Raw genomic sequence first — 19404 nt, forward strand, 5'->3', positions numbered from 1 at the left:
CTTGAAGTAAGTGGCTACTTCCAGGTCACCCACATCTCTATGGAAACACGTTTGTTTTTAAACCTAGCTATCCAAAGTGGGTCTTTATAGGACTAAGTGTCAGGTCACTTTTGGAGAGGAGCATTTATTTATATTATTCTCCAGCCATTCAAAGACCTGTGGAATAAAAAAATGTTTCAAATTAAATGGAAAAAAAAACATGCCACAGATGAATATTAATAGAACGCAACACACACACACACACACATACACGCACTGTCTGTACCAACTAAGATCACCCCATTTACTTCCACTGTTTTCTGTTCTTTAACCCCCACTATTACTCAGCCAGATAGGGGAGATGCTTTGGCACTTTATGCAAAAATGGTTTATCTTCATTCATAAGCATCTGCTGGCAAAAGGGGAGATTCAAAGTGGGGCCTGTCACGCAGTGTGCTTTGTGTTCACCTGCCGTATCTCTGTCTGTGCACATGGCGCACTCGGGGGCACAGGACCCTGCCTCCTGCATGAGCACCTGTCTGTTGGTGAAGACATACTCTCAGAAAGGCCTGAAACTCGCGTCAGCACATCCTGCCCTAGATCCACTCAAGTGATATTCTAAGTGATTGGAAGCTTTTATCTGCCTCTGAAAGCAGGCCTTTTCAAATAAGTATTGACTGTTAATGACCTGTTTAAATAAAACATTCAATTTTCTTTCTTTTCCCCCCCACAAAGAATTTAGTAGGCAGAGGCATTTCTAAAGGAAAGGCTAACCCTGCTTTTCAAAAGAGGCTGAGCCAAAGCTTTTAAGTGTGAACATTTTTTTCTGACATTTGCCCTTAAAATGCTATTCAGTGAAGTTGTGCTAACAGTGTGCTGAGCACATTGAAGTGTCTCTGAATAAAAATGCAACCTTGAGATATTTTTTCCTCCAAATTAAACAAAAAAAATGTCCAAGGAAGTACTGCCCTACAAAATTCACATTTCCTGTCACCACGCTGTCTCATTGTTTGTGTATCCTCATTCTTAACAGTTAAAGGGAATGTCCTCTAAAGGATAGGACGCTACACAAGACTTTAAAAGTATGATGATTAAAAACACAGTGCAAGAACCTATGAAATGTAAATCTGAGACCTCAATAATGAAAAGGGCAGGTAAAGAGAGCCCAGAACACCAGAAGGAAGTCCAGGCAGGCAGGAACCCTTCCTGGAAGTAAATGTAGGGAAACTCTTGTCTTTACAAAAAAAAAAAAAAAAAAAAAAAACATATTTCCCTCTTTAGTTGGCAAACAGGCACCCTCCTGTACGTGGAAGACTGGACAGTGAGTATCTGGACTAGTTTAGGGTGATCTATATAGAGAAGTACCCACTACGTCAAACTCTGCAGCCACTCCTCCCCCTTTTCAAGATGAGTGTTCAGCCTCCTGTCACTTTAGGACTTCCCATCGACTACAGTTGCCCTTTCTGACTCGCAATGCCCAAGAGCTATCAAGGCCCATAAAGGTCATTGAATACATCCACCTTTTCTCCACACTTGGAGACCTGAGACTTACATGCCAGACCTACCCGGGGCCTTGTCAGGATGAAGGGCACCCTTTAAAAACAGGTGCAGCTCTCTCAGCTCCCCTGTCCAAGCTTAACGGCCATGCTTCCTATCCACCCATGCTGCACATTGCTGCAGGATAATTGATGTCAGGAGGAGAATGGAATAAGTCAGTCTGTGATCCTATACCTTCTTTCAAAGGTAGCAGCATGCCCTAAAGTAAGAAAACCTGCAAGCGTCTCTTAAGGTGTTCCCATTCCAGGAGACCTGGGAACACTGTTTTGACTAAAAGTGGGACCCTCAAGACTGTCCGTACCACAGTTCAGTGTCCGCCAACTCTATGACAGTTGCTGTGGGCTAAGTCAGCGGGCCTGGGTTTCAGTCTTAATCCTGTGACTTCGTGTAGGATCTTGACTTATTAGTCTCTTTGTCCTCAGTGGTCACAAGTATAGAATGGAATGAGTCATAGTTTCTACCTCGTAGTTAAGAGGGATGGCTGAAAAACGAACAAACCAACCAAACGACTTGTCTCTAAAGCTAGAGGAGTGCCTGGCACACTGCAAGTTCTCTGTAAGTGTGCTAGTTGCTATTAATAATGCCAGCAGTGTGTAGGAGATGACTGCATTTGCACACCCAGACTTCTGGGGGATCCCGTCTATTGTGTGTTGTGTTGAGATTGAGGAAAGACTCTCTTCATGGTCCAAGGATGGAGATCCTAGTCTGAGATTAGAGAGTGTGCTCAGACCTTGAGCCTGGTTGAAACTCCGATTGCCATGTTCCCCTCACCGTTCCAGCTCCTGAGTCACCATCCTGGGACACAACAGGCTATCTGCATTTCCAACCAGTCCTCAGCGGTGCCGAGGCTGCACCTCTGGGACCCACACTTCAAGAACCACTGCTGTGGCACAGCACTTGGCGGTAGAAATATCATGTATGCCCACAGACGTGATTTTGAATTCTGTGGTAGACACGTTAAGGAAAATAAATAAAAGAAATGGATGAAAAAGTGGATAATACACTTCACTTCATCTCTTCAATACCGTCGGTTTCAACGTACTGTCAACATGCATCTCAACATACTGTCTCATCTGAGTGAGACAGTTTGCACACTTTTTCTTTTAAATCTGCAGAATCCCAGAACTATTTTATATGTCCAGCACATTCCAAGCCAGACTGGCTGTTACAGGAGCGTGACCTGGATAGAAGTTGTTATTTGTCACAATTCCAGTTCCGCTGGGTCTCACAGACTTCTCTTCTCCCAATGCCTCAATTGAAGAGCTTTTGGTCATTAGAGCAGAAGGGCCCCTGCCCTGTACCAGTATGAAGTAAGGACACTTAACGCTCACTCCCTGCAGCTCGTGACAATAACTTACAAGGCTACTAATAACCCCAGACGTACAGGCTGAATGTCACAGTCTTACAAATCATGGGAAGCTGCTCATAAGTGCCTCAGTAGAAATCGGTAAGATCATTTTCTGAAGTTTCTGTCCTGGCCTTCCTCTGGTTTTCCAAGTCCAACTCGGGCAGAGTGATGTCACGCCTGAGAACAGGAAACTGAAGCTGAGCACCACCCTGGGTTACAGAGAAACAAAAGTGAAACCTTGTCAGCGCTCCACAGAGAACCAGGGAAAATGCTGAGCAGTCAGGCAGTCAGTGTGCATCTCAGGCCACTCCTGGATGTTTTCCTGTCTCCATGACTGCGGGAGGAACACAAATATTTGAACTTGGAGTCGGTAATTGATCACATTGACATACACATTAAAGTTCATTGTATCACGTCAATTAGAAATGCCAAGGCAAATATATTCTCCAGAATTCCTACTGTAAGGGTTTCTTTCTCATAAAAACGTTTAGTTTTGTTTGGAAGCTAGTGGGTGTACAGAATGGCGCTCGTGCATACTAAGTGAGGCCATCGCTCAGCGAGTACTTCACTTTGATAGAACTTCATGCAGTGCTCAGTGTTAGCCATATTTATGCTTTATTAATTTTGCTCTGGAGGAGTGTAAAGATGATATATTAAAATGGTAAAGTCTTTCCTTTGTGATTGATGTCTTTGCCTAATAAGTTCTTTTTACAACTTCTTGATCTTTATTTTTGTCTCGGGCACATAGTAAAACATATGATATCTAAACATATTTGTAATGCTATTACTTCCATCCGAGTGATAATTTTAAGAAAAAAAAAAAACCCTTAAAACATTAAGCTTTTGAAATGCTATGTGAATATCTGTGTTTACATTCTTAGGCCTCTTAACTTTGTGCTGACTGATAAACTGGCTGGGAACAAGAGTCCAGTTGCACACGTGTTAGAACATTGATACTGAGGAAGCATCATTAGGCAGATGTGTTGTGCAATCTTCACTCACACAAGTCTAGATTGGGCAGCCGCTTTCACACATGGGCTGTGTGTCATAGGCCAGCCTCCGTGCAGCCTGCCGTTGACCAACATCCTGCATGTAGAACATGCTTACAGTTAGGCCCCAGTAATTGGCCGGTTCAAGAACAGTCTCAAGTGCTACTAAGAATTTGAAACCAGGTGGTTGTTTTATTTCCTCCAGGAAGTCAGGGCTCTCCCTGCCTTGTAGACTTGAAGCTCTTGTGATCAACAGTGTTAAGGGGTAAGCAGTGTGTCATAGCGAGCCGTAATACACCGTCAGGTGTGATAACCGAGCACGGATTGGAGGAACTGGGAAGGCCTTTTGTCTGTAAACACTCCCCAGAGGGCCTGAGCTCTGAATGCCAGCTCTGGAGGCTTCTGTCTGTGGCTTGTGGGGCTGCAGTTTCACGTGGTCGGATCCTGGGCTTGTCTTATGGGGAGGGGCGGCGGGGAGGGGGGTGAAACTGTGATTCTCGGAGGACACATCCCTTCATTATCTAGAGTAAACAAGAGTGAGATGAAGTGCGGCTGGCTGGCCAGATGGAGTTTGTAGCAGGAAACAGACTCTCAGAAGCCGAGGGCCACAGAACAGTCTAGCCCTCGCAGGGGATGGGAGTGGGTCCACTCTCGTAGGTCCAGGAGGCATTGCGGAGGTCAGGTGTCCTGAACACCCAGGCAGGACCAGGACCAGCACCAACGGGGAGGGGAGGCAGGGTGCAAATGCTCACGAACGCCTGAGAGCTACCATCTCCCTCACCTGCCAACAGTGTCCCCGGCACCTGCCCTGATCAGTAGGACCCAACTTCATCTAGTAACTTGACTCTTAATTTTTAAAGGCAAACTAAATTTTTGATCTGTTTAGCTTGAAGCCCTTCAGTTAGTTCTCGCAGTGAGAGCTACGGGCAATTTCCCAACCTTCTCGTGTACACCAGCCAGCAGAAAGCTGTGGTTTGGAAAGGACACTGGAACCTACCCAGAAAGAAGAGCCTGTAGGGACAGTCCTTCACAGCATATCTCTCTCTCTCTCTCTCTCTCTCTCTCTCTCTCTCTCTCTCTCTCTGTGTGTGTGTATGTGTGTGTGTGTGTGTGTGTGTGTGTAGATCAGCTCCTACAATGATTCCTATCTTCACATCTGAGAAACCCACATAGCCCCAATCTACATTTGTAGCCAGCATTGCCTTTCATGGAAAAATAATGTTGTGATTAATCTTACTGGCATCAGTATGTTGAATTACACTGTGAGGTCAGTGAGCACAAAAATTGCCAAAAAAGTAGGGGTGTCTGTCTATGAGTGTGTGTGTGTGTGTGTGTGTGTGTGTGTGTGTGAGTGTATCTTTATCTTGTGAACATAGCTTATCATCAGTGATGCCACTTTTTCAGAACTTAGAAACATCTGCTCACTGGGATCTTTTCCTGATTCTTCTGTGGATTATAACTCTTCAGCTTTAGAAAGTGCTGCATATCAAATCTAGACTTTAAAGCCCAAATGCAAGAACAAAACAAAACCTCTTCCATCAGGTTTCACGCATCTGTAATAGAAAAATGAGATGAGTCCAGAAAAATCCAGCTGGTGTAGCTATGGCTCACAGGCTTCTGCTATCAAATGACACCAAAGCAGGTGTCACTGTTCACTTCCTGTATAGCTCCATATGTATACATCCTAACATCCCTCCCATGTATACACAGTCAAACATGGCAAGGAGAAAAGCGATATAATCAACAGATGTTTATATAATGCCAGACTTCCGTCTGAATAAGACAACTGAACAGAACCTTTCCGAGTGCCATCCCTGTGGATGTGTTGCAGGCATAGTGTTGACAAAGGTTTCACTTTCTGTGGCTGTAATCAGAAAAGCCCTGCACAGCTTCCCCATTCATTGCCAGAGACAAACAGAGAATAATCTTCTCCTAGAGCCATTCAAGGGCAGGAGTAAGTCAGAGCAAAATGGAGGTATGATTTGCCAGCTAGTGCATTGGCTTTCTCCCTTGTGCCAACTTTGGGGACTTAGCATTTGCCAAGTGAAAGAGGTGAGAGGATTTTCAGCGGTGGCTGTCTGTGCAGCACATTGCAGAGGCCCGCCTTCCTGGGAAGGAGTGTGCAGGGCCTCTGGCTAGTATGCCCAAATGCACATGTCAGTTGGCAGCACTCTTTGGAAAGTTCTAAAAATAAAATACAATTGTTTCCAGTATTTGATAATCTGTCTAAACAAGTTCCTATTTGGGAATAATTGAAATGATAATAGGTTCGACATTGGATATTGTCAAGCTTTCATCCAAAGACTGGCAAAGGTATTAGATCAAAATTTATATTTTACTTAGGACCTAGGTTTAAAAGAAAGTGGAAGAAATCAAAACAGGACAGGAACTCCACAAGGAGAGCAACAGAACCAAAAAATCTGAGCACAGAGGTCTTTCCTGAGACTGCTATTCCTACCAAGGACTATGCATGGAGATAACCTAAGACCCCTGCACAGATGTAGCCCATGGCAGTTCAGTATCCAAGTGGGTTCCATTGTAATAGGAATAGGGACTGTCTCTGACATGAACTGATTGGCCTGCTCTTTAATTACCTCCCCCTGAGGGGGAAGCAGCATTACCAGGCCACAGAAGACAACTCAGCCACTCCTGATGAGACCTAATTGACTAGGATCAGAAGGAAAAGAAGTCCTCCCCTATCAATGGACTTGCATGCAGAGGGTGGAGGAAGAGAGGGAACGGGGGGGGGGGGAGGGGGAGATACAAAGTGAATAAAGTGTAATTAAAAAAAAAACATTTCTGCAAGCAGTGTCTTACATGTATCTTCTCTGGAGGTGGGAGAATACTTTTTGTCAAAAGTCAGAAAGAACTCAAGAAAGTGTTTCCATGAGTCTTGATTGACAGGAAGTGGTCAGCAGGCAAATAGGTGGTGAGTAGTCAGAGAATGACTAGCTGCTAACTTCTGGGCCAGTCCATCAGGCATTTATTTAAGTCACGTATCTCAAAAAGATCGAAGCTCTTAAGACTTAAGAGACATTTCAATAATAATGGTCAAAGATTTTTGGTCAGACAGGAGAAAGAAAACTACTGCATCTTGGTGTACACAGATCTCAGAGCGGGGCTCCTCTACACACAGCAAAGGTGCAGACTGGAGTTTGGGGTAGGATGATGGCCAGCAGTGTTCAGGGTCCCCTGAGACTGGAGCTGGGGCTCTCAGGATCTTCAGAAGGTGTCTCAGAAGTTGTTGGTCGTGTATTGCTAAGTGTGCCAATGGAGAGCGAGCCAGAGAAATGGCAACAGTAGCTGGAGGGGTCAGGAAAGCCCTTTCTCAGCAAAGGAGAAACTTCAGCTAAGTGAAGTTGACAGAAGAGATGTGGCCGTGCTAAGGTGAGAACATCCCAGAGAGAAGGAAAAGAAAGAATGGAGTTTCTTATGTGTACAGTCGTGGCCATTTTTCTTGGCTCATTCTTTAGTACTCCCCACACGTACTCAAAACACCTAACGTGTGTGAAATAACCTAAGGGGGCTAACGGTAACCTTGGGACAAGAACTTGGTACAATTTCAGTTTTGGACTACGTCCCCTTCTTTTCTTTTTCATAATTAGAAGAAACATAGTTTGGGTTTCATTCCCATCTGTCTGTGTCACTTTGCTTGGATACAAGCATTTTACACTCTCTGGCAAAGCTATCATAGGATGCTTTTAGAATACACCTAAGTAAGATGTTTAACTGGAAAGTATTTCTGCACTCTAAAATCGTACTTAGGATCAGGACTGAATGAAATGATTTTCCATGTCAGAAGGGAGCGTGTCTTAGTTACGTTTTATTGCTGTGCGAAGATGCCATGACCAAGACAACTAACAGAAGAAAGTTTGTTAGGAGCTTACAGTTTCAGAGGGTGAGTTGATGACTATCATGGTCGAGAGCATGGCAGCAAGCAGGCAGGCATGGTGCTAGAGCAGAAGCCAAGAACTTATATCTGATCACAAGCTGGAGGGGAAGTGGGGGAAGGAGAGAGAGACAGACAGACAGACAGCAAACTGGGAATGCCATAACTTTTGAAACCTCAAAAGGGATATAATTCCTTCCACAAAGGCCACACCTCCTAATCCTTCCTAATCCACCAACTGGGGAGCAATCATTCAAATATATGAGTATGTGGGGACCATTCTCATTCAAACCAGAGCAGAACATAAAAAAAGACACACTGGGAATCTTTGAACCACTAACCATTTATTTTATCCCTTTATTTATAGGGCTTATACCCCGAGGAGGAAGATGGCCGAACTCAACACTCATGTGAATGTCAAGGAGAAGGTAAGGTCTTGCTGTATGTTGGCTTTCAGAAGCTGCAAACTAGATGACATAATTGCTGCTGGTAAAAACTTGATTATAACGGAAGAATAGAAAAATGATCTGCAGAGATACACAGAAAGTTTGTTACATGGGTATATTATTTGTCAGAAAGTTGCATCTATGGAGTATGTGATATGCACAATATATTTATTTTCTCATTTTGACCGTAATCTCTATGATGTAGAGACAGAAACCCAGCAATGGTGTGACTCGTGTAGCTTACTTTACATAGCAGGTAGGCCGCATTTAAGAGCTTGAGTGTGAGACTATCTCTGCAACCATCTTGTGGTCCATTCAGACAGCCTTTTAAGTGTCTTTCAACCCTGAGAGTTCATGACACTGACCCTCCCCAACCTTTGTCATTTGTTATAAACTGATCACCACTGTCAGCCCTTACCAGTCTGGAAAGCTTACTTGACTTTGGGTTACCATTCTCTCGCCATCTTTGTATTAATACATTGTACTATTGGTTCCTAATGGCCTTGAATCATAGCCCACTGAGATAAGTCTACCTAACCTGCTCCTTAGCAACAGAGACTAGGGGATGTCATGCCTGGAGAGGAACCTCTGTCAACCTCTACTCGGGTCTCCTTCCCCAGAGGTATTCCATTGGACTTAAGTGTGGGTATTTGTCGCTCATCTCTTTGTATCCCTAACATAATAAAAATATAGGATGAATGCTAAGAGGATATTTGTTGAGTCCTTGCAGCTTTGTCCTCTACTGGATACCAGTGATACAACAGTGAACATACAGATGAGGCACCTGCTCATTTAGGGTAGAGAAGCCAAAAATACATACAACAACAGATACATGAATACAGTCATTTCAGACCACAATAATGGCTTTGAGAAAGACACATCAGGTGTGCCTTGGAGGGGAAGGAGGTAGAAAGGTGACTACTTTGGATGACGATGTCCCAAGTACTCAGGTCCCAAGATCTTCTCTTGAGAGAAGGTCATCAGATAAAGTTGATGGGCTCGAAACAACTGCATAAAGGTCCGAGGGCAGAGAGCTCTATGAGAGAGAGAAAGAGAGAGAGAGAGAGAGAGAGAAAGAGAGAGAGAGAGAGCACAAAAGCGCTTAAAATGCCCTGAGTCAGGTGTGTTTAAAATACAGATAGGCAGTGTGGGCCTGAGGGTGATGGGCAGAGGAAATGGAAACTGAGGCCACCACCTCCCCTGGACCATGAACTTTCAGGGGACCAGAGGTAGAATCGGGGGTTCCATGTGCTTGGATGGAAACCTTTTTGTCTTAGAATATAAAGGTACATTTTATCACCACTCACATCTAGGAGAAATAAACATCAGGCATGAAATACAGAAAAACCCACAGTAGCAAGAAAGACCCATGACTCGTGCCACTGGGAACCATATGTATTTTCATATCAAATTACACGTGTTACAAAATATCCCAATGTGTTGCTTGCTCATCATTATTTCAAAACAACTGTCATTGTAGACCCTGCTGCTACCCTGTGTTATCTGAGGTGTTGGTTCAGAAGCGCATGGGTTACTGTAGCTTGCAATATCTGTATCGGTATTTGACCTTTATTTCAATAGGAGCTCTTTCCTTCGTAATCGTCCATTTTGTGTGTTGTGAGTTTTCACACACTGCCCTGAGGACCTCAGGCTTTACCAGAGTGCTGAAGGTATCACATGGCAGCAGGTTTCAGCCCCGTTAGAGCCATGTGGGGCTCCCTTCCACAGGCAAAAGCCAGCTGTTAAGATGTGAGTAAGCAGGAACCTGGATTGGTAGGTGTTTTCAGAGTTCGCCTGGCTGCCTTTGAGACTGATACACGCTTATGTATCAGTAACATCCTCTTTGATGAGGATACTGAGGCTTGAGGTCACCCTTGACTTGGTCAAAGTCAGACTTAGCTGTGTCTGGTTCTGAAGCCCACTCCCCTCTCACTGTTTCCCAGGGTTCCCACCAGTGACCAGAAAAACCCAAGTGCTACCAAGTCTCCAACTTTCACATACAGTTGCTTTGGAGTTTTGTGTACCCAGTTGGTGTAAAACTTTTATCCACTATAGATATATATTATTTTAAGATTAAACTATTTTAGCTTATTGATCTTTGAGTGAACAACAGCAGAAAGCTGTGTACCCTTGATAACATGCCTTCCTAGTCTCCATTTATTTAAATGAGAATGTGTGTTCCCCAGTTTGAAAAGCCAGGGTGGCTCCCTAGTACTGACCAAAGACTGGCCCATTTTCAGCCATCCGTTGATGGATGAATCCAACAGCATCCATGTCAAGCTACAGAACGGTAAAGCTCTCTACGGAATCAGATCTATAGCAAATGATTCTGCACAGCTGGTGGACTGCCCACCACGGGAGGTTGAACAGACAGCATTAGATTGTCTTATTTAGAACGGAGGAAACAGGCTGGTGTGTCTGGGCACCCACCATGGAGGCTCACCATGAAGGTGCCCTGCTTTGGCTCACGCATTGGCACACTGACTGTCAGGGGCTGTGGGATTGCTACTGCACTTGAGTAACTCATTAAAACGTTGGCAGTATTTTGGGAAAGGGTGAATATTTAAGTTGTAAATATTGTGACTCTGTGTGATGATGGAAGTGAAGCCGCTCTAACTCATTGCTGAATTCCACCCCTCCCATGTCAGAAGTTAATAGACTTCTCAACTCCATCAAATAAGCTGGAGTAAACAACGGAAATTCTGATCACATGTCATTTTACTCTGATTTATTTTAGTATACTTATTTCTTTTGGTTATTAGCTTTTGTGGCCTTTTATGATTAGTTTGTTTCTCAATCTGTCACACAAAGCAGTGACATTTCCGTTCTGAAAAATTAAGAATAATAACAACTGTTAGGCCTAAAGTTGCAGGCTTTTGTAGATGAGCAGATCTCTAGTGCTTTTGATACAGTATCTAGTCAACAACTGTGGAAAATTAAAAAAAAAAGAAAGAAAGAAATGAAAGTCTTGTGATGGGGAAAAAGTGTTCTATTAGGAGCTGGCTGGGGAGACAGCTCAGTCAGTGCAGGGATAAGCCTGAGGAGCTGAGGGGAAGCCTGGCACCCACCTAAAAGGCGGGTGCCAGGTTTGGTGGCAGGACCTTGTCACAGCACTGGGAAGGAACACACCAGTAAATCCCTAGGTTTGCCAGCCAGTCTCACCAAATCAGTGAGCTCCAGGACCACTGAGAGACCCTCCTCACAAAACAAGATAGGTGGTTCCCAAGAAATGACGATACTCAGGGCTGGCCATTGGCCTGTGCACACACATGCACACATGTAGACACATATGCACTTACACAGAACTACATCAATAAGTAAACAGGGAAATGCACAGTCTTTTCTGTTTTAAAACAAGGTTTGACAATGAAATGAGTTCTTGTCCTGTCTCCAGTGAACCGATGGAGTGCACTGAACAGAAGTGAGTACTTTGAAGAAATAGCTTATGTCTTCCTGTAATTTTTTTAGTCCAGAAGAGAAGCTAATAATATTTAATGTTCAGGACAAATAAAACTTGTAATAGTTGTGACATTTTATTTCGAAATAACTTTGTATTGTTGGAGTATAACTACAAGGACCTAAAATAGAAGTCCAGTGTCCTTAGTATGGCATACATCTTCATGACCAGACCTGTTTTCTCTCATACTTCTGTCTCCACGGTCTCTCCATATGTGCCCTTCAGCCCAGCCATTGTAAAGGCAAGTTCCTGTATTGTATCTCTTCGTCTAGGACCTGAGAGCCTCACTCCCCTTCCATTCAGGAACTGTTTTAGACATATCTTTCTCTCTTCCTGCCCTGCCTGGCTTATGCACGTCTCCACTGGGACTCTGCATCTTTCATCACAGCTCACTTGCATGTGATTGTAGGCCTTCGTTGTCTGTCTCCCTGTGGTAAGACAAGGGTGTGGGTCTTACATTTTTGGATATGACCCATAGTTGACCCCTCAGAGTTCGGCAAATGAATGGATGACAGATGAATGAACACATGTATTTGAGTAGTTAAGTTCTTCAGAGACTCATGGAATCCCATTTGTGAAATTCCACCAAACCTCGAGGCTTCTTGAAAAATGGTATGTAGGTTAATGGAAATGTCATCTCCTCTCTGTACTCGCTGCTCTTAAAGCAAGTTTTAAATGACTTCTAGAAATGGGGGTATAGCTGGGTTGCTTGGGTTGACTACATGTGCTTCTGAGGGGAAGAATCCTCTTTAGATAAAGGATGTTAAGTAAGCACAGTGGTCCCCAGCAAGTTATGGTGACAAACGGGCTGCTAGTGAGCAGCTGCTCACAGAGTGGGTCCTCAAAGCAAATTTGATTGAAGATGGACAGCAGAAGAAAATATTTGGGCAACATGAATTGGGAATACCTTATTGTTCACAGGTTTTTTTTTTTTAATCATTTTTTTTCTTGTTAAAGATTTGTATTTTTTTTTGTTTTTAATTACATGCAGGTGTGTGTGTGTCCGTGTGTGGGAGTGTGCACATGAGTGCATAAATTACTTTTCTTTAGAACAAAGTTCAACACTAGAAACTCCATAGATAAATTAGTTGATAGTGGCTATTGAATTATTCCTTGTTTAAAACACTTAGGTATCAAGTGAAGTTGGTTTACAGAGCTTTAAAATAAAGGATAATGATAAGTGGTATAGGAAAAATAGAATTTTTGTCAGATTATTTTTCACGTATTATTATCAGTCAGATTCAATTTAGTAAGAAAACTTGTTGGTGAACAGAAAGGGGAAATCCTTGCCCATAAAATAGAGGCAGTGTGCTCCTAGGATCCAGGTGAGGTGTGATAAGTCATTCCAGTGATGAATGACTCCTGAGCCGTGGGTACCCCGTGCCCTTGGGAATGACCTCTATAAGGAAGACTGTCAGAAAGCATGCTTTCAGAAGGCAGGGACTGTCAGCTCGCCCTAACTAGCTGAACAACCTGAAACAAAGCCTTTCATTCTCTGGACTTCAGCTTGCTGGTCAGCAAATGAGGCATGGTTATATACCGTCTCACTAAGTCAGGATGGACGCGTGACTGGCTGTAGAGGACTGTGAGGTCCCAGGTCCAACCCCCAGTATGACGTCATCAAGCACAGTAGGAAAGGTGGAAATGCCTTATAAGCTCTTAATGCTATAAACTTAAAGGATTCAGGTGTGTGTGGGGGGGTAGAGGGGGGAGATTATCATCTGTTGATTTTACAAATAAAAATGGGAAAATTACCTCTAATTAAACTTTCTCTCAGGGTTTAGAATGAAAAATTCACGTAGAGGCAAGAATGGAAAGGGGGAGAAAAGTCTAAGTGAGAACACATAAAAAGTGGACTTGACTTTCAGACTTGGATAGCTATTGCTGAGCTGCACACAATGTAATTGAGACAAGACAGCCTGATGACATGGGAACGGGGACCGGCTCAGTCTGTAACATCATTGCTAAGATGCCATTTGCTGTGAATAGCTTTTAGAGCTGTTCAAGTTATTGAGGTAAATTAGATTGTAAACAATAACCACAAAGAGGCATTAAAATAAAAGGAGACAAGAGTCTCTTGTCCACACTGCCTGTGAGGAAGTATCATCGCCATTTTCTGAGATCGCTGAGGTAAAGTGTGTTCATACCTATGCCCAAGTTTCCAGCCACAACAGTTGGATGCCTACTTCATTATCTCACAATAAGCATACCTCGCTTTATTTTTTTTTCCTGTACCTCTTGGTCTGTATTTTACAAAGTACTTCAAGGTTTTTATTTGGGTTGGAGTGTACTCAGAAAAAACCAAACGGTTGATTAAAGAGATTTTAGCAGATCAGAGAATGAAATTGTGCAGTGTCACACATCTTTAAAATATTAACCCATTTCATAGGATTTGGGATGAGTTTTAATGACATATAGTTGTTATAAGCAAAGAAACACACATGTAAGCTTCAGGGGGAAAACCTTAGTTTTATAATTTTTCACAGGAGTTTAATTTAGCCCACCCCTTGGATTCAGATAGCAAGAACAGCAGCTGCATAGTTTTCAGATTTCACTGTGGGACCCGTTCTTGTCATCATTTTCTCATAGGAAAAGGGTCATTAAATTTCCCTTTCAAAGGAAGGAGAAACACTGACAATAGTTATTGCCTAATGCTTATGTACAGAACTGCCGTTATTGTTGCTTGGCAACTAGAAGAGATTTGACAAGGAGTCTAAAGGAACTGAATGAATAAATGGAAATGTCAGCATCAGTTTCAGGGGATAAGAAGAAATTTACTATTGCGGGATTAGCATCACATTGCTTTTTCCAAGCTGCCTGACCGGAATACACAAGGGTTCTTCTGTTTCTCCTGCCCCCTTCTTCCTCTAGCCTTTCATCGTAATCCCTTTGTACTATGGCTGAGGGATGGATAGGAGACAGATGTTTACTGCTAAAGAATATAAGAGCTTGTCAAAAATGAAATCATTTGGCAGCAGGAAAAAGTAACCGCAGTGAGCAATCCCTTGGAATTTATAGGGACTTCTCCCATATTCTAGTTATTTCCTACAGTGCACCTTCATATTAAATTATCCAGTTTTATAGGTAAAAGATTGCCAAGGCTGCAACAATTATTTCCTCTCTTGTGACCTCGCACGCTGACAGTCCGTTGAGATAGGTTCGATGGGCAGACAGATCGGTGGATCTAGCCCTTAACAGTCTATTACTAAAACCACTTTTTCTTGGTAAGCCATTTCTCCAACAACTTGATCACAATCTCCTTATCAACAGATATGAATTTTTTAACAGTGTACTTAATACTTTATATAACAGTAACAGTACAGATTTTAGCACACTCCTCGTATCAGTTAATCAACATTCAGTTTAATAATTTAGTCAAGCTTTTATAATAGTAATTGTAAGTGACTCTGAGTAAAGACAATTCATAGGAAAGCAGGAGGTACAGGGTAGTGCTTTGAAATGGAAAATGTGACAGAACAGGCAGATGCATGCCATGCCTCTTTGGAAGGAGGGAGAAAAAGAAAAATCCGGCAGAAAAAGTCTCCAGCTTGTAATGCCATGGTAAGGAAGTTTCATCAGGCTGAAGGAGGTGGTTGAATACCAAAGCTGCACATTTTCAAGGCCCAGGATTCCCTTCCCTTTGCAAGCTGGGCCATGCTATCACTAGTGTGAGGGCCTTCTGGACTCTTAGAGTAAGCAATCATTTAGTAACCTTTTCCCCTCACTCTGTTTCTAGCCACATTTAAAGTAAAAAGAGGTCCAGTTCCTTCCACTGAAAATTTCAGTCCTTTGCTACATTATGACAGCTCTCCTGGCTTTGCTGGCTTGTCCTGCCATGTGAGTTAATTCATCACCCCGTAGGGCCACCAAAACTCTAACTCTGTAATAGACAGCTCTGTGGTCTCAGGCATTGCACAGGACAAACGCCGGGCGCTGGGCCACAAGGTCAGTGCTGCCTGAGTCTCCAAAGTAGCCCCTCTGCTTGAAGAGGGTACACAAACGCCCATTTCCTGGAAAATGCAGGAATTTCATAAAGCCATCTGAAGTCCATTTGTGCCCAACTGGCCCCACATTTCTTATGCCTCTACCTTTGGGACTCTTCAGAACTCTGTTCCTCAATCTCTGAAGATAATTATAGGTAAAAGTTGTTGAAATGATGACTGGCGATCAATTATATAACAAGTTTATTTTTTTTTTAATTGTAAAACCCCCAACACGATATTTTCCCTCTTGTAAACATATCATCGGGTGTTAACGACCAGTACGATGTCTCTGGATTTAGCTGCGTGGCATAAATAGAGCTTCACCTTCGTCACTCCCTGTTGTCTGCAAACCACCATGAAGCCCTCTACTTTTATGAGTTTGATTGTTTTAATACTTCATGTAAGTGGGGCTGGGCAGCATCTGTCCTGTGGCTGGCTCATTAGCACTCACATGTTGTCATGTGCACATTTCAGCACTTTCCTTTTTACTAAGGCTACATGATGTCTCACTGTGAGTAAGTCCTCTGTGTGTATTACCCATCCACTAATGGAAAGTTGTTAGTGTTTTCTTTACTTACAGCTCAAGTGTACCTTGATTTTATTGGACAGAAGGCTGAATGTGCAAAACAGTTTTAACTTTTTAAAACAAATTTTCTTTTTTTACTTTTTTTGACTAGTCTTGAGAGGAAAACCAAACAGGAAATTGTAGGAAAACCAAGATTGGGTCACTTCTTAAGTAATCATTTGACTGATATTTAAAACAGTGTGCCTTTTATAAATTGGTCCTCCCTGGTAAATAAGAGAGAAAATATATTCCTGGTTTCCATGGAGTTTTTATGGTCTGTTTCCTCCACACCACAGTGAAGAAATATCCAAAGCTAATATACTTTAGAGATTAAGTTAACTATCTTATGCCAGTATTGACCAAAGGGTAATTACCTTTTTTATTCTAGCATTGATTAAAGGGTTATAAGTGACTTGCACCCTTTTTATAGTACTTTTTATCTGAGAAGTTCTGTGAATGAGTCACACACACACACACAACCTACATTAAGAGTGAGTGCAAATAATTACCGTTTTTCCCCAAGCGGAGATTTTAAGGTACAAAAAAAAAAAAAGAGAGAGAGAGAGAGAGAAGATAACTTACTGAATATTCTTTTAAAAACAAGATAAATTAAGATTCTTGCTTTTCTACTGCAGTTAAGGTGTCCAAATCAAAATAGCCTATGAATATAGGATTGTTTTTTTTTTTCCTACGGTAGTTAAGTCTAAATATGGATTCATCAGGGATCCTAACCAGAAAGAATATTTACCTGAGCCCTGATGCTGTGTAGATGTGACCAGCTGGATGAAAGTAGACTTCTGGTGAACTGAGGGGCTCACCTGCTCTAAAATTATCTGCAGTCTACCTGGGGGAAGAATCAAACATAGTGATAAGAAATAAAAATTAAAAACTCAGGCATACACTGAATACAAGCTACTGAAATGTTTGTTCCCCTATTGCATTGTCTCAACGTAAATTAGAGGGACTGTTGCCATTAGCAACATATATGTATGTATGTATGTATGTATGTATGTATGTATATGGCCCCATGCTTTTGCTGTCCATACCTTTCAGGCAGATCGTCTTCGGCAGTGTACGTAGTGTAGTAAGAAACATGTTTCATCCAAACGAGGTCGTTCTGCCTCTTACATTGTAGCTGAGGTGGCTTCATGGAACACTGGGCCGCCCTGTGCTCTATCCTAAGTCTATCCTGAGGTCACCATGCTGTGAGAAAAACCCAGTCCAGCACATTGAGACCCCATGGAACGGTCTTCGTGTTATATGAAGAGAACACTCTGCCTAGCTAGCGGTCTCTCTGCCCCCTGAGTGACCCACAGCGAACGCATTCAGCCCAACTCCTCCCAAGTCCAGCTCCGCAGAGACAGTGGAAGCACCAGATCAGCTGTTCTCAGCAGACGCATAGCAGCTGTTTGAGACTCTGTCAGAGAGATAGAGGGAGAGGGAGAAGGCACAGCCCTCCTGAACAGTTTTACTTTGCAAAAGCCATATTGCTGTAATGATGATCGTGTGAGCAACGGAGGGCTGTGGAAGGTCTGCGGTATACTCAAAACCGTTTGGCAAGTGAGCAGCTGTACCCAGGAAAAGCTGTCTCCTCTGCCACTGTCCTTTTTTCTTGCTCCCTCTCCCTTACTAAAATAAAAAAGGTTGAAAATGTTCTGTTGTCTGGGAAAACCAGAGAAGCACTGAGGACTGAAATTGGCTGAAGGAGGGAGTGGGGGAGGGGAGGAGATGGGATGTTCCAGGAGGAACAAGGCAGGGCACAGTGTGCTCAGAGAAGAGAGGGCCAGGCTCCCGGGAGCATCGGGTGTTAAAAGGGATGGAATTTCGGAGACAAAGGCATGGGGCCAAAGTTGATCTTTAGCTTCCAGGATTTCTCAAATGCATGGTTCTCAGTTCTGGATGCTCATCAGAACCATGGTGGAAACTTTCATGCCAAGCCATTCATCATCCAAATTGCTTCCTCCTTTTCACTCCTTCTGTCTATACAGAAACCAGCTGCTTCTTCACAAATAACCTGAGTCCTTCTTTCCACTGCTCACATTGGTCCGTTTTCTTGCCCAGTATACTGTGCTAAAATCCTAACTGGCATTCACTTGATCCCTTGAGCTCATACACAAAAGACAGAATGACCTTAAATGTGCAAATATCATACTCCTTCCTGAGTAAACCTTCAGTGGCTTTGCCTTAGAATCAGGTTCAAAGTTACCAGACACAGAACCTGGACTACCTTGGCCCCGTGCCTTTGTCTCTGAATCTCCATCCCTTTTAACACCTGATGCTCCAAGGAACCTGGACCTTCTTTCCTTTGAACACACTGTGTCCTGTGTTGTTTCTCCTGGAGCATCCGATCTCCTCCCCTTCGTTCTCTTCTTAAACCAATTTCAGTCGTCAGTGTTTCCCTGGTTCTCAGACAACAAAACATCTTCACTCCTTTTCTCGAATTCATCAAACATCTATCTTTCTAGACTACAGATTTTCTCGGCATGTCAAGAAGTGTCTGTCCCCGCCTGTGGTCCAGCTTCACTGTCTGTTCATTGTGACTCAGTGAATAAATAAACAAAGGAACAGGAATTAAAAGATAACTCTCAGCTCCAAGAACATTCTTGTTGAGATACTTCGGCTTCTGTACTTGACTCAGGCTCATAAAAATTCAAATCAGCAATTTGGCTCCAGCCTGCCCAAATTTTAAATCAATAAATCTTCTCTAAGAGAAGATAGCAACTAGTTTTAAAAAGATACCAAATTGGAAGGAATGAAGGAATGGCTAACATGTTCCTTCTTTGTAGTGGCAAAAATGCAAGGTTCCAAAAGTTAACAGCTGGCAGGAGCACCGAGTCAGAAATTTACATATTGAAATTTACATATTGAAATTTAACAAAGATGAATGTTAAAATCCCTGCCGGTGTTACCGTCACTTCACAAGCTGGAGGCTATAGCACTTGTCCTAAGAACAGTGTAAGGAGAGGGAGTAGCAGTAAGCCCCACGGAGGCCAGCAGTTAGCATCTCTCTTGATGCATCCATTTTGGTTTTGACAACTTAGATGGGTAGGTAAGTGGGACCCCACCGAGGCAGGTGCACAGTTCTCTCTTCTTTGATTCCCCTCCCCCAGCCAGAGCAGCGTGCTTATTTACAGAAACACTTTTCAAGAGGAAACACTCAGAAGGGCTTGACCAGATGGCAAGAGCTAGGA

At 43.0% G+C, this 19404-nt stretch overlaps 1 protein-coding gene across 15 annotated transcripts in view; it reads left to right on the top strand.

Moving 5' to 3' along the window:
- The window catches only part of Spats2l (spermatogenesis associated serine rich 2 like), a 166746-nt gene that overhangs the window by 72799 nt on the left and 74543 nt on the right, over positions 1 to 19404 (top strand). For all 15 annotated transcript variants that reach the window (XM_060368380.1, XM_060368385.1, XM_060368382.1 and 12 more), the window contains one exon: positions 8130 to 8190. In XM_060368380.1, the coding sequence (XP_060224363.1) occupies positions 8152 to 8190 (39 nt within the window). In that variant the 5' untranslated portion in view covers positions 8130 to 8151. The remainder of the gene's footprint in view (positions 1 to 8129; positions 8191 to 19404) is intronic.

Source organism: Meriones unguiculatus, chromosome 15 (genome assembly GCF_030254825.1).
Source record: "Meriones unguiculatus strain TT.TT164.6M chromosome 15, Bangor_MerUng_6.1, whole genome shotgun sequence".
Classification (NCBI taxonomy): domain Eukaryota; kingdom Metazoa; phylum Chordata; class Mammalia; order Rodentia; family Muridae; genus Meriones; species Meriones unguiculatus.